The sequence below is a fragment of the Micromys minutus genome, assembly GCF_963924665.1.
Source record: "Micromys minutus genome assembly, chromosome: 27".
Lineage (NCBI taxonomy): Eukaryota > Metazoa > Chordata > Mammalia > Rodentia > Muridae > Micromys > Micromys minutus.
The window spans coordinates 38,109,617-38,125,414 of record NC_137962.1 but is presented as its reverse complement, the minus strand read 5'-3'; the positions used below and the strand labels follow the sequence as shown (position 1 = coordinate 38,125,414).

Here is a 15,798-nt window from a genome sequence, read left to right as displayed (position 1 = left end):
CTGAGAGGAGGCTGCCCTGAAGGGCCTGCTTGGGAGAGTGGCACTGTCCCTCTACCTGGTCACTCTTCTGCCTGAGCTTGGCAGGTGTGTGTGTGTGTGTGTGTGTGTGTGTGTGTGTGTGTGTGTGTGTGTGAGACCTTTGTGTGGTGGTGGACTCCCTGAGTCCACCCACCCTGACCCACATTCTGGCCTCCTCAGACCTCAGTGCCAGGCTGTGCAGTTCCATATTGATTCAGCTTGATCTTTTACGGCTGAGGTGGCAAACACAGCCCTGACTTTCTCTCCTGAAGCTACCAGTCAAGAATGGCATAGCAAGGTCCCTTAAGCACTCAACATCAGGGAGCCCCAGGTCTGAGGTGCTGAGCCCAGTGTGGCCAAGATGTGGTGGAGAACCTAGGACTTGGAATCTTCAAGAAGCAATACATATTCTGCCATGTCCCTCTCCACAATGCTGGCTGCCTTGGTTCCCTTCTCTGTCAAATGGAAGCAGTCTAAGGGACTTTCCAGAGATACCAGGTACTTTGTCTTAAGCTCAGGCTTCTGTGGATGGTCTGGTTCTTTTCCTGTCTTTGTTTCTGAGACAGGGTCCCTGTAGTTCAGGTGTCCTCTAACTAGTGGTCCCCCCGCTGTAGTCTCCCTGAGCACTGAAGTGGCAGGAGTGTTTTATCACACCCAGCCACACTGAGTCTCTTTGAAAGGCTGTAAGCGCGGGGGGGGGGGGCAGCTGTCACTCAAAGAGCTTGTAAAGACACCTTCAGCCTCCACTGAAGGCCATAAGCAATGAGAGAACACGCGTGTGTGAGAGAACCCTGGCTTCGTTAGGCTCCCTTGATTGACCCTGCTGTGCTGCCTCTGCAGGGCTGGGACCTCCTAGCTCCTTACTGCAATGTGGTGACATCCCAGTTTTAAGGTAGGATGTTTGAAGCCCAGGCTGGCCTCAAACTCACATTCTGAGAGCAGGACCACAGTCCTACGCCCGCACTCTTGGCTTGCCGTTTGGTTAGAAAGCTCATTGGCAGATACTCTCAGTGTTTGTAATCTGCAGGTGTTCACAGGACACCTGGTATACAGCAGGCGCTCCATATGTGCTCATTCATTCTCTGTGAGGCCCTGAGGGCTTTGGGAAGCAGTGGGAGTGGGGGAGAGCTGGGAAGGGTTCAGGATTCTGGAGGACTCCCCCCAGGACTGTCTGATGGTGGGTTGAGGTGTCGGAAGGTCCCTGCCACCCACAAGGATGCTTGAGTGTCTTCTCTCGAGCCTGCTGAAAAGCCAGCTTTGCTACTAAGGCAGTTGCATTGATTGGATGGACAGTGATTTGTCCTGCAGGTTCCTTAGAGGTTCCTCGGGTGATCACCACTCGGGGGCTGGAGAGGCAGGAAACTGTTCTGACTCAGGGATCCCCAATGGTCAGGGTGCTATGAGTATTATCTCTCTTCTGGCCTCTCCCTGTGCTTGGCCAAGTCTCTGTTCCCATTACCCATCATGCAGTGGGGTCGAGGATCCCATGCTGTCTCAGGATTAAAGGGGGCTGCTCTACTTTCACCCCTACAGGACTGAAAGTCTCCAGGCAAGGAAGGCAGAGTTGTTGGGTCTCTGTTGCATATCCTTAAACGCTGGTCCAGGGCTTTGTTTCTGACTATGAGGGGCAATGGGGAGATATCGGTTGCTCTATTTTCTTGTGGAGACAGCATTCAGACCCTGCCTGGCTTATTACCAGACTTTCCCCGTCTACATTCTTGGGGTCTTCATCTTCCCTTCCATTTCCCCAGAACTCAGCCCAGTTTGCTTGAGCTCTAAGCTCCTTGGTGCATACGAGCAATGGTGGGAAAGTGGGTACCACACAGCCCAAGGCTCTGACTGCTCTGGCAGCTCCTGCCTTCGCTGCATGCATGGCCTGGTTTATCTTCCAGGACGCCTGGGGCCTTTCATCCCCAAGCCAGCGGGAATGTGTCAGGAGCCACGGGCAGCAGTGCCACGCTGGCCTGACTTCTGAGTCTTGGAGCTCTTGGATGGGACCCAGATCTTGCCATCTGGGATTTCCCCTTGTGCCTGAGGCCAGCAGGCGCTGAGGGGTCCAGGGGCTGGACCTGCTCTGCCTGCAGGGCCTCTGTGACACGTTCAGGGTGGCTGAGCTACAGAGAAAGCAGTTGACAATTGGAGTTGCTCGGTCTGAGATGCAGTGTGACTTTGTGGAAAGTCAAGTTGGCTCTCCAGACCCACTTCCTCGTCTCTCCCTGATGGATGGTAGCGACAGTTAAGGTCATGTCCCTAGGGTGCCTGGCATGAAGCAGTCATAGTGACTGCCAAGTTCATCACTGTGGTATGTGCTAGACCGGGTGGGTGGAAGGCTGGGCCCCGGGCCGAGACGAGGAAGGTGGAAGCATTTGGAATGGGTGGCACGTGAGTGAGATGGTGAGGGGTGGGCATGGTTTGCCTTGAAGGGAAGATAAAGCCATGCAGGGGGAATGCTAGCACATCGCAAGAAGCTTGATCTGCTCCAGGGCCAGCAGGAGATTCAGGCAGTGAATTCACTGAGGTCAGAATCCAGTGGCCTTGGGTATCAGGCTGAGGGGTGTTGGGGAGCCATGGAAGGCTTTCGAGCAGGAGACATGCAGAGATTAGTCTGGAGGGGATAAACTAGTTTGGGGGGCAAGAAAAGACAGGTTGCCTCAGCAACTACTTCCCGCCAAGACAGGACCTCATGTCGGCTGAAACGGCTACAGGCTCATCGTGTAGCTGAGGATGACTTTCATCTGTCTGTCTGTCTGTCTGTCTCTGGGTTTTTTTTTTTTTCCACATAGGGTTTCTTTGTGTAGTCTTGGCTGCCCCTGTAGACCAGGTTGGCCTCCTGTAGAACAGACTGGCCTCCAACTCAGATCCTCCTGCCTCTGCTGGAGCCACTGCCTTGGGACTTTGAATTCTGCCTCTGAGGTGCTGTTTGGTGGGACTGCAAGAACTGGATGCCACACCACCGCGCTTGGCTTTATGTGGCATTTGTTTCTGGGATTGCAGGCGAGTGAAACAGTGCCAACTGAGCCGTACCCCCGACTCCGCCCCACTTTGCTTGTTTTGGTTTGAGTTTTGAAGACAAGGTATTACTGTGTAGCTCTGGCCAGCCTTGAACTTTCTGCCTCAGCCTCCCCAGTGCTGGGATTACAGGTGTGTTCCATCACACGGGGCTAACTCTGTTCCCTTTGTATTACATTTAGTTTTATCAAGGAGCCTGAGGATTCACACAGGGCTCACTGGAGAGGCAGGAGCCAGAGCTGCAGCCCCAGGGAGGCAGGAGCAGTTTTGCAGACACAGAACCAAGGGCTGGGAGGGGACACTGGCCAAGGAACCCAGAAGGCCCGATGAAGACAGATCCCAGCCACAGGATCCAAAGAGCGGCCTGGCCTTGACTTTCCCTACCTGTGAATGGGCCTGTGAGGTGCACTTGGATCTGGGTCTCTGGGAAGGACAGAGGCAGCAGAAACTGGGCTGTGAGAGGGAGGTTGGGGGAGGGGATCAAGGGGAACTGGGATGCTCACTGGTAATTAGAACGTTTGAACTTCAAAAAAGTTAATTAATGACAAAGCTACCGCTGAAGCAAGGCTGGGACTCAAAGGGGGCCTGGCAGTGACTGAAATTAATTACAGGCTATGGCAGGAGAGTGGCAGGCAGGCCAGGGACAGGAAGGAGCAGGGCAGGGATGGGGGTTGGGGGTGGGGACGTGGAAGGCAGCTTTCAAGGTGGGCAGGGTCTGGGGAGCAGAGGGGGCTGTTTCCATGGAAACTAGGTCAGCTCTTTTAGCAGGCAGGAGGGGGTCCAGATCACTGTGGTTGACATCTGGTTGTGGTGGGCCAGTGCTTCTTCAAGGAGCTGGGGGTGAGCTGGTGTGGCCAGGGACTTGAGAGAAACTCATGTACTTACTCGGAAAGTCTTGGCTGAGCTGAGAATGTGGATCCCAGGGACCCAGACTCTGCTCAAAAGTGGGAGGTGATGAGCATTTGGTGGTCTAGAGAGTCGAGCTGGAAGGCTATTGGGGCAAGGGCTTCTGGGGCTGAAGAGGTGGGTGGAGGTACCAGAGAAGCAGGAGGCCACAGGCTGGAGGGAGGGAAGGTCTAGCTGGAAGGAAGGTCTTGCTGGCCAGCTTTGGGAAGGGTTTTTGAACTTATGCTGGGAGCCACAGCAGGGGGCTCTGAGAAGAGCGGGAGAACATCTCCTTGATGTTTTTAATGGATCCACACTATAAGGAGGGGTCGGGGCAGCCTCTGTGGACCTGTGAGGCGCCCCTGGGCTCCAGTGAGGAGCTCCTGTGAACTTAGAGATGGGAAGGGGCTTGCTTGAGACCCCAGGGCCACGCTGCAGGGACTGGAGTTCACATGCAGGCTCTGGTCTCTGGCATTGTTGGCTGTTCTGACAGCACATAGTAGCTCTGTATCCAGATGCTAAGTGCTGGAGTCAGGGACAGGAGTGTGGGTACAGCTGGTGGCAGGGGCTGTCAGTCTCCTTCCTGGTAGATGAGAAGCTACTAGAAGGGAGTGAGTCATCAGACAGGCTCCTTAGTCTGGCAGTTCACCCCTGAGTCTGACCTCAGTCATTTATGCTGTTGTGTGGTCTCACTTCTTTTCACTGTGATCACTTTTTGGGAGCACAGATCTCCTTAACCCCCAAGGACTTGCGTAAGAGACGGGAGGCCATTTTGGAGGATGTGAGCAGGCTTCAGATTTCTCATAGCATGACAGCTAGGGGCAGTGACACATCCTCAAGGTACCTTTGAGTTTTGAGCCCTCCCATTGGGTAGTTTGAGGTAGGCAAGTGTGGGTGAGGTCAGCCGTGGCCTAAGAGGGGTTGCTAGCAGGGAGGTGGGTTCTTAGGAAGTTCTCCTCTGTCTGGGCTGTGGGATACCTTTATCTTGCTGGTGGCCTGTAGCTGATCGAAGAACGGATCTCTAGATGCCCTGGCTCCAGGCTGCAGCATTCTGCTGGGGCAGAACCTGGGAGGCCAGCTCTCTGGGTGGGGCTGATCCGGGAGGATCGGTAAGAAAATGACTGTGAGCATCGGTCCCACAGAGATGGGCAGGCCAGGAGAATGTGTCCAGGGGTCTAAGAAGTGCAGACCCATTTCTTGGACGGGAAGCATGAAGCCTCTGCAGAGGAATGGGAGGGGGAGGAAGAGAAGTCTGGCATCAGAGTCATTGAGGCTGGGGACCTTTCTGGGAGCCCCTCCTTCCTGGGTGGGACCAGAAGCATCTTCCAGAGGATGCTTTAGTGGTTTGATATGGTCTGGCTCCTTGCAGGGTGTGGCATTGGTCATACCTGTGTGGCAGGGCAGGCCAGCTGTATAGTCTTTGAAAACTTGGACCTGGGCCGTTGTTGAGGGGTCCACAGAGGTGGGGGAGGGGTAGAAATGGTCTGTGTGTCTGTTCCCAGGGTGCTGCACTCAGGAGTGCGGCACCCTAAGCCACGCTGCCACCAGTGAATTCATCCTTGACTCTGCATACATGGTTCGAGTGTGTGAGCATGCTGGTCATCCTGCTGAACTGTGTGACCCTGGGCATGTACCAGCCGTGTGATGACATGGAGTGCCTGTCGGACCGCTGCAAGATCCTGCAGGTGAGTCTCTGAGTTGTCTCCTCCCTCCCTCCCAGCTGGGTGTTCTCCTCCAAGCTCAGGGCTCTGTTGTAATACAGCTCCTCACCTCTCCCAACTAATGGCCCTCTGGCCATCCTTGCTTTCCCGCTGAGGCTCCTCACCCCATCCCATTCACACTGCAGAGTGTAGAGCTAGGCTTCTCTGCCCATAGCCTGCGCTAGCTCCCTAGTACTCTCTTCCCTATGGCCTCTTGCGTTTCTCCCATTCTTCGCCCTGACATGGCATCTGTGTGGTTTTGGGCATGGTGTGCGGGACCATAGAGCAGGGCTCTGGGGATGCATCTATTTTACAGAAGAATAATATTTGATGCTCATCCCTGGGAGCCAGACTCGAGTTTCATTTTCATCCTGGCACAGAGTTGCTGTGTGACCCAGGGCAAGTGGAGAAGGCTTGACTTTGCGAGAATTAGGAACGAGAGAAGTTGTCTGTTCTAGTGCTTAGCAATTGTTAGAGGTCATGAGGGAGAGCCTGGTGCTCAACCCCAGGGTCCTTCTCATTGCCTGGGCTAAAGCAACCAGGGCTGTGTAACCCTCGTCTCCTCTCTGTGAAAAGGCAGAGTGGACAAGGGTCTCTGAGGTTCTCTTCCTGTCTCACATTTGACCCAACAGTGGCTCTGACTTCTACTCTTGCCCCAGAGTTCACTCCGCCCTGTCCTGTCTTCCTCCTGCTCCACAGGTCTTTGATGACTTCATCTTCATCTTCTTCGCCATGGAGATGGTGCTTAAGATGGTGGCCCTGGGCATTTTTGGCAAGAAGTGCTACCTCGGGGACACATGGAACCGTCTGGATTTCTTCATTGTCATGGCAGGGTAGGTAATGACCTGATTTTTGGTGCATGCCAGCTTCCATATAGTCAACCAAGGGGTTTCTGGGAGATGATGGTGATTCTGTGTGAGAATGGAGGGACTCTGGCTGGGGGCAGGAGATACTGCTCTGTGTAGATGGACCTAGACAGACAGCTGTCCCTTCAGGTAGCCACTGTAAGCATCTGTTGTGCTATGGGCAGCTCAGACTGAGTGTTTTATGCAGATTCATCCCATGCCTTTGAGAAAGTCAATTAACTTTGAGAAGCCTCCATTTCCCCATCTGTAAAAAAGAAGTAAAGATATCAACCTGGTTAAAATGAGCATCAAGAAGTGTTGGCTGTCATCAGCAGCAGCTGCAGTACAGCTACCACCACTGTTATCATTATTGTCACTGTCATCAGCATCACCATAGCCATTGTCACTGTCATCTCCATCACTATAGCCATTGTCACTGTCATCACTGCCATCATAGCCATTGTCAGTGTCATCTCCATCACCATAGCCATTGTCACTGTCATCACTGCCACTGTAGTCGTTGTCACTGTCATCTCCATCACCATAGCCATTGTCACTGTCATCACTGCCATCATAACCATTGTCACTGTCATCTCCATCACCATAGCCATTGTCACTGTCATCACTGCCACCATAACCATAGTCACTGTCATCTCCATCACCATAGCCATTGTCACTGTCATCACTGCCACCATAACCATAGTCACTGTCATCTCCATCACCATAGCCATTGTCACTGTCATTTCCATAATCATTGTCACTGTCATCATCATCATTATCATCACAGTCACCATCACCATTATTAATGTCACTTAGCAAGTTGGAAATGGAGGGCAGACTTGAGCATCATCTCTAAGGAAGCCCCGATGGCTTAAGATGGGAGGATCAGTTCACCCAGGAATTTAAGACTAGCCTGGGTCATAAACAAGATTTGACTAAAAAAAGCACAAAGCCATGGCCACAGTCAGAGAGGCCAGGAGAAACGAGGCTCTATTTTTCCCATTTGGAGCTTCACTCCAGGCTTCCTTCCTGCTTTCCTGGAGTCTGTCCAGCAGCCAGCGATGCAGAGGGCTCTGTTGAGTATGGGTACTGCCTGAAGGCCTGGTGAGGAGGACAGGCCATATGCAGGTCAGTCCTGCCAGACTCACTGTCTAGGACAGTGTCCAGCAGCTCTGCTTGTGGGAGGGGAGTGTGGGGTCTGTCCACACTTGGACTAGGGCTCTGATCAACATGCTGTGTTTGCCTGAGAGCATTTAACCCAGGAACCAGACTGGGGACATGGGACTTGACATAGGAGGTAAAAGACATTCTTGGGTTCTGTGCCGAAATGTGATGGTTTCTCCCGTCACTGCTTCCTGGTGCCGTTCATGCTCTTGTCTCTGGGGACTTGGACCCTGCCTGGAGGCAGAGAGATTTCAGATGGTTTCTTGGGTCCCAGGTTGATGCCTTTGTTAGGTCCGGTCTCATTTGGGGCTGGCTGGAGAGTACCCTTAAGTAGAGTTTCAAAGAAAAGGTTTTGGAGAGTATCATTTTAAATCTTGGCCGTGAAAACTCGTCCCTTTGATCTTGGAATGGGAAGGACAGTGCGTGTCTGCTCTTTCATAGGACTGTGATTTTACTCTCTTAGAACCAGTGACATTGTGCCATGTGAACTGATAACACAGGGCTGCAGGGGACCAGTACCACCCTGCTCCCTTTTCTTAGACAGCTTTGTCTAGCCAAGAAGCTGCTCCTTTTCCTCCTAGTCTCCCGAATTCCGAATTTCTCCAGGGGACGGCAGAGGCGGGGGAGGGGGCTTTCTAAAACTTGTAGCTCTAGTTTCAATCTCTCTGTCGGCTCAGAGTGCTTGTCCAGCTTTGGCTTTCCAGGTCATTCTCCTGCTCTGTCTTCCTCAGATTCCTGTTAGCTGGTTCATCCCTCCTCTCTCTTGTCTCTGCATCTGTCCTGGGTTCACCTGGAAAGGGAGGGGGTTCTAGTCCCAGCTTTGTGAGTCACCCCTAGGCTCTCAGTAGGGTCCTCTCTCATCACTGCCTCTGCTAGAACATTCCCTTCCACTGTTGTTAGCCCCTGGACGTCTTCTTGCTCTTGTGTTTCTCTGGGTTTCAGGACAGCTTGTGCCTGCTTTTTTTTTTTTTTTTTTTTGTTGTTGTTGTTGTTTTGTTTTGTTTTATGGATATGCTGTCCCCTGGGAATAGTAATGATGCCCCTCTGAAGTCTTCGATTCTGGAAGGAACCTCAGATCAGTTTGTCATTTTCAAGTTGAAACAAAACAAGAACCAAAGATGAAGAAAAGTAGCCCTTGTATAAATCTTAGTGTGCTGTGCACTGCTGGTTATTGTGCTAAAGGAGGGACGGGTGAGATGGTGGCCTGGCCACAGCGTCTGGGAGGGGTAGAAGAGGGCCCTGGGGACCACTAGAGCTGAGTGTCAGCCTGCTGATGACCTTCTATAAAGACACCACAGGTTGGTGATGGGCAGAAGCCTTTCCTGTTGGGCAGAAACGGCATCCATCTCTGCCTGGTTAAGATCTACAAATTAGCTTGCAACTTGCCAGCATCCACACCTTTTAATTAACAGCAAAGAGTAAATCAAACAAAGGCATTGTCCCCTAGACACTGAAACACTATCAGGCAAGTCTGTTAGCTCATGCTAACAGGGCCTCCCTGTGTAGCCTTGGCTGGCTTTGAATTCAGAGCTCACCTGCCTCTGACTTCCCAGGTGAATGCCACACCAGGCATTTTTTCCCCTAACTTGTCTCGGGGATGTCGTTTCTTTGGGTCTACCCTTCCCACTTGATCCTGCCCATTAGACCTCAAGCTCAGCTCTGTTTCTTTTTCTGCTCCTGTCTTCTGCCATGCCAGGATCTCCAAGCTGGAACATGGGGAGGACAGCCAGCCTCGGCACCCAATATCCTGGGACAGTCTCTTCCGGCCACAACCCCGACTCTCAGGGAAGGCTGGCATGGGGCTGGTATGGAGAGCAAATATTCGGAGTGTTATATGAACTGGTTGGGATGGGGGGCTTTCTGTCACTGTTATTAGGAGCCCCCTAGTGATGCAACTCATCCACCAGCTTCATGGGGGACGTTCTCCCAGAGTCACGAATACCTACAGGTCTAGCCTTGGACTAGATGCAGAACCAAACCTACCCTTATCTCCAGGGTCTCCGCTATTGTAGGAATGGTGTGGAGGAGAGGACAGGGTGAGGGTTCTATAGCTGGTACTCCAAAACCCACTCTTTCCACTCCTACCCAGTTCTTACCACCCCCAGATCTGCCCACCCATCCTCCAAAGTCCCATCAGTACTATAGACATCCTGTTTCCAGAGTCACAGGCCTGACATTCCCAAGGATATTTCCTCCCTTCCCCGCCCCACCCCTTCCCCAAATTACTGGATGCCTCTTCCAAGCCACAGAGGGGTGACACAGAACCTCTGAGTTGCAAGGATCCTTAGAGGTCACAGCGCTTTGTCTCCAGCTCAGTGGTGCTGAGTTGAGATCAGAGGCCCCATCCGTGAACTGTTCCTGCAGAGCGCTCACTATCACGTAAGGCAGCCAGTCTCGAATTAGAACAGAACAAAGTGCTGGAAAATTCTTTCCCTGAACTAAAGTTTGTCTTTCCGCGGCTCCCAACTGTTAGTACCATTCATTCCTGGAGTCGGAATTTATTGCTCGTACACACCAGGTTCAACCCAGGAAGCCGGGACACAAGATAACGGAGCCAAATGCTCTTCTGATGTCATGGGGCTTAGAGTATAGGGGGAAAAAAGCAAAATAGACATCACAGATACAACCTGATGTTTTCACAAAACTGCCTAGAAGGACCAGGGCACCACCAGAACCCGTATCCCTCAGGGTTGGAGTTAAGTGGCCCTCCAGCAGAAGGGAGCCGATGGAATCTCAGGAAGAGGGCTCAGGCTGTGAGCCACAGGCTGTGGAAGGAAGTAAAGGAAGTTTGGAATGTGTTGGGACTGAGAGATGAGGCTAGGAGACAAGTCTGGGGTATCTCTCATAGGGAGAAGCCACAGAGAGGGCGTTTATGTAAGACCCTCCACAGCTCTCCAGAAACCTAGAGATGGCTTCATTTCCCCTTCAGGATGGACTGTCCCAGGCCCTACTGCCACTTGTCCAAAGACAGCGTTTCCAGAGTGGTTTGCTGGATCCCCAGCAAGCAGTCCATTCTCACCTGGAGAACAGCATCCCAGCCTCCAAAGACAATGGGTTTGAGGCCGATGGGAGAGTTACCATCCCAGTAAAGTGCAGGCTCGGGTAGCTTGTCCCCTGGTCACGTCTGCCCTCCAAGCCAGGACTCTCTCCCCTTGAAATGAATAGCAGGTGACTTTTATACTCAAGCAGCAAACTTGGTCCTGTAGCTGGTGCTCTCATTGTAGAGGGGTCCCTGGAAGAGGGACCTTAGCTGTTTGTTCTCTGTGTCACTTCCTGTGTGTGCTTGGGTCCAGGCTCAGGGCCCTGTCATCCTTGCTTCCCTTCCCTGTGACAGAGCAGTCAGTCACTACTGCTCTTCAGGTATGGCCAGGCCATCCTACGGCCTTTTAACTTAAACAACTCTCTCCTGCCTAGTCCATTAGGGGGTCATGAAATGTTCCGTTACGGTTGAATGTTCTTCACCTGTGTGTCTCCCTTGGTAGGCCATGCTGCATTCCATCCCCACCTCCGTGCCCAGGCATGCAGTGACCAGTGCCAGCAGCGAGCGGGAATTGGGACACCTCTGTTAAAACTTAAAGGCTTGGTTGGTCCTTTGGGGAACAGGGGCCTGGATGGGGCTGTGGGCTGTTTGGTGGATGAGAGCAGGGAGCAGGTGTCAGCACTTTGAATCTGAAAGTCCTTGAAACCTGAGGACTATGACATCCCAGGGAGGGCCTCTGTGTAGAAATGAGCTGCTGCCCCAGGGACAGGGGCATGTGCTGCTAAAATTTCTTCCCAGAGGAGATGCAAGCACTGACTGTCTCTTCCTAAAGTCCCACTGACAAACTGAGGGCTATCCCAGTTTTCCTCAGGAAGGGATGGAGAGGGTCAGGACACAAGGCCTTTTACCTGAGTATCCAGCTATTCTGTAACATTTCTGCATGTGTCTTTGCCTTAAATACACTTGGTAGGCCAGGGGAGACTTGTGGGGATAGTGTCTAACTGCTAGCTACAGAGAAGCTCACATCCCCATTGGGTAAAGTCTCTCTGGGAGTGACAGGTTGGGGGAGGGGGATAGTCACACACAGCAGTGTGTAAGTTGGGATGGGCGATCTCCTCAACCTTCAAACACAGCCTTCACCTCTCTATGCTTTGGAGAGCAGCAGCGTCATGGGAACATTTCGCTCCAGGGATGTGGGCCGGTCAGGCATGGTATCTACATTCACGAAGGGGTTCTGCTGCGGTGGCCCGATGCTCTCAGAGAGCCGTCTCCTGTGACCTCCCTAGGAAGCTCTGAGAGGTGAAGATCATGACTCCCCAGCTCTGGTTATTTGTGATAGCTCTGGCATCCTTGTGATTTTCCCAGTCATTTCTTCCATGATCATGAGGCAGTGGCTTGAGTTATAGATATCTGAATTGAAGGCCATATGGAAGGGCGGAGAGATGGCTATGCCAGCCCTGCCTGTCTCCTTGGGTCAGAAAGCAATGTTTTCTTTACCAAATCCCTTCCTTTCCTAACGCTCTTGGCAGGGGTCAAGTCTCATGGCTACTTTTAGCTACAGGAAGGCAAAGGGAAGCAGAAAACACATTTGACTTTGATGCACCTAACCAAGAGAAACTACGCCGTGGGGTCAAGTCAGATTGGAGAAGAGGATTCTTGGTGGGCAGTGTCCTTGTGATGCTGTGGTCCCTGTGGCCACTTCCATAGCTCTGTCCGGGCTGGGTGGGCGGGGTCTGTGCTCTGCTGAGGGATCTAAAGCTGGCACTGATCAAACGAGTGCCACAGAGGCCATTGCCTGCCAGTGGGCCAAGCTCTACTCAGTGGCCAGAGGGCCATTAACTGGATTATCTCCAGAAGCCTATGGAGAAGTCTTCTTCCCATGTGGCTTTGCTTGTATTATGTGTGGCTCAGGGAAGCTCCAGAGTTGTCAAGAGGCCCAAGAGGCCCTGTGGGCTGTGTCACTGACCAATTTACTTCAGGGCTTTATAGGTCCTTCTCTCTGATGGCAGGTCCTGAGTCAAAGTTAAGGGGAGGCTCCTGGCATTGCATTCCTGCCTGGTAGGTGAGGTGCTGAAGAGTGAGGTGCAGATCTATCATTGGGTGGGCGTGAACCCTGGAAGAATCTAGTTAGGATCCGAGTGTAATTGTTGGTTTCATTAGTATTTATGGCTGGTTAGAAACAGGTGATGTCCACTGTGTAGGCCCGTTTCCATGGAAACAAGATGGTAGCCACTGTGGGGGTTGGGTGAGTTGCCAGAGATCCTCAGACCTGCCTGATGAGTCACACTGGTCACAGGTGTGAGTCAGGCAGGAACCTCAGTCATTTGGTGACGGGATTCTCCCAGCTCTTTTGCTGAAGAGCCTTGCTGCCTTCTATGATGGCTGGTTCTGGAATCCACAAGGACGTACCTGTCTGTGTTGCTCTCGGCTCTGCTGTTCCTTCGGTGCTAACTTTTCTCACTGGAGTTTGCTGCTCTGTGGAGGATGGCACCGGCAGCTCCCCCTTCCCCACCACGTACTCATCTGTCCCCTTCTGCTCTGCCCTTAGAGGTGCAGAATGGAGCCTTCTCCACTAGGATTGGTTGGACTGGGCTCTATGGTCATGCCTGAGACAGCCTTGGTGTCAGCTCCACCCGTGCCTCATGGCTTGAAAACAAGGAGGGTATTCTTATCCTTGGTTCCTTGGTTCTTATGCCCTGGGTTCCTTGGAGCACAGCCAGAAGCTTGGTCAATAGGAACTGGCTCCTACGTGGCTTACTGATGGGCTGAGCTCTTTATTTCACATCTACCATCTTGTCCTCAGCCCCGGGATCCCAGGAGGTTAAAGATGCTCTGCAGATGATGAAGTGGATGCTCACAGGAGTTGGTAGCCTGCTCCAGGTCACCACCCTATATAGGGGGGTCTGGGATTTCTCAGATATGGCTGAGCCCATGCTCACTCAGTGTATGAGGTCAAAATAATCCATTAGCTACCCCCTTTCAAAGGTCAAAATATTCCATTAGCCCATCCCAAGGTGTTGGGAAATCTCACTGACCCTCAGGAAGCTATGAGGTGAATCATCCCAGAGGAAATATTTTCTATCTCCCTCCTCCCACCTGCCTGTAGCATACCCCCCTTCAGGTTGGTGCTGAGACTAGCCTGAGCTCACTCAGGGAGGCAGACATTGTAAGTGTTGGCACACATAGGGAAAAAAATTGTGCACTCTTGTGCACTCAGTGCATCACATGCTCTCCTTACAGGCATGGTGATTAGAATTTGGAACTCTCTTAAAAGCCACACGGACATAGCAGCTCACCCGTAATTCCAAAGATCTTCTGTCCACGACAGAATTCCCAGAGGAAGCTGGCTAGCTAGACGATTTCTATCGGGGAGCTTTAGGTCCAGTAAGAGAATTTGCCTCAATGAATAAGGGTAGAGAGCTATCAAGAAAGACTCCCAACATGAGACTCAGGCTTTCACATGCATGTGTATACCCCACACGTGGGAACAGAAACACTACACAAAGAGAAGTGCGGAACATGACAATCAGGCATTACTGAGTGGGGTGTGGGGCTCAGCTCATGTCTATAAGCCTAACACTGAGGCTGAGGAGTAGGAGCCACATAGGAAGACTGTCTACAAGACAATACATATATTTCCTCAGCACTGTGCATTTATCAGGAGACCCCAGCAAAAGTGGGGTGTGTCCTAGAAAGATGTCTTATAGCACAGCGCTGAATGAAGACCAGCGGTGGGAGGGTTCGAGTCTCTTGACCACCTTGGTTCCCATTCTCCTGGGATCTGATGTTGTAACCCACCCTAAGACTCTGTGGCCTTCCCCCAGGGTGCAGGATTCCCTCCTGAACTATGAACTCAGTTGACTTGGTTGTACTTACTTCCTCCGTAGTCAAGTGGGCTAACCAACCTCCAGCCTCCTGGGTGGGGAGGCTGGCTTCCTGTGATGAATTATGGGTAGCTCAGTACCAACACACTCTAAGAAAATGCCACAGGCTGGCTGGGTACAGGGTCATGGACAACAGACATGTGCCCCTAATTCTGGAGGCTGGGAGTCCAAGGTCAAGCATGCAGGTGAGTTTCCTTGATATGTCCTCGCAGGATGAGAGGTGAATAGTTGTCTTTGCTTTAATCTACAAGGGCACCAGTTTCACCCCCAACAAACCCCGAGGACCCCACCTCCTCATTTCAAGCTTTTGGGCTTTAGAATTTTAACATAAGACTCTGGAAGGAATAAAAACCAGTTGCAGCAATGAGTAAAAATCACGTCGACGGTTAAGGTACCGAGTCAAGAGCCTGGCTGTTGTTCCCATGGCGACTCCATCCTTTGCTCCTCCCTTCCCTGCACTCTGTCCACCAAAACCCCCACTGTGTGCTAGGCGTCAGGCTAGCGTCCCAGGCTGATGGTCTAGCTGTCACGTCTGTCTGCCTCCTGACAGATGACCCGCCATTCCCACCCAGAGATGTGCCTTCCATGCTGAGAACCCCATTTTCTACTACTTGTTAAGAAATGTTCTGGGTTGTGGTCCCCCTCTGAGCCAGTCCAGAGGGAGCTCGTGAGCTGTGATGAGATGGGGGTAGGGGTAGGTTCTTCCACACCTGGCTGTGCCCTCTGGGTGTTCTCTGAGCCTCACTGTCATCTGCAGATAGTAGGTGTAGAAGGCAGGCCGCTCCAGCCCATGACGCTGCCCCTGCAGCTCTTGCTTAACCTTCCATGTTTGGTGCAATCCCGAGGCAAACTGGACCTCAGCACCTCCGGGTTCCAGGCCACATATCCAGGGAAGGGAGGCTCCTCTCAGCTGTTTCAGCTCAAGGGCTGGATTACCCTTAGGGGCTGCAAGCTCATTCTAACCCATGAGAGGGACCAAGCCAGGGGGACATGTTTCCTTCTGAGCAGTCCCAGGCTTCTCCTCAGAGCCAGAAAGGAGCCTCTTTAAGCAGGAACATTGGGGAGGGGGGTTCCCTGAAGAGTCTTCCTCATGCTCCTCCCTGCTTTCTCCTGACCTGGTCCCCACTTCAGTCTAGCCACTTAGGGAAAACAGCCAGAACCAAGCTCAGTCCCTCTTCTCTCGGGTGGTTCCAGGGTGGCTGTGCTTCTTTAAGGCAAAATTGCTTTATCCAATTAGGCACTCAGGAGCTGTCAGGAGCTGGTGGGGGTTGTTGATTTTTTTTTAAAAAGACTTTTAGCACCAAAGCCGTGTG

General features: G+C 52.3%; 1 protein-coding gene across 1 annotated transcript in view; it reads left to right on the top strand.

Moving 5' to 3' along the window:
- Window positions 1–15,798, top strand: part of CACNA1I (calcium voltage-gated channel subunit alpha1 I) — a gene marked incomplete at both ends in the record, with an annotated part of 94,927 nt that overhangs the window by 16,696 nt on the left and 62,433 nt on the right. The window contains 2 exons of the mRNA XM_080938865.1: window positions 5,461–5,597; window positions 6,312–6,445. Coding sequence (XP_080794991.1) covers window positions 5,461–5,597; window positions 6,312–6,445 — 271 coding nt within the window. The remainder of the gene's footprint in view (window positions 1–5,460; window positions 5,598–6,311; window positions 6,446–15,798) is intronic.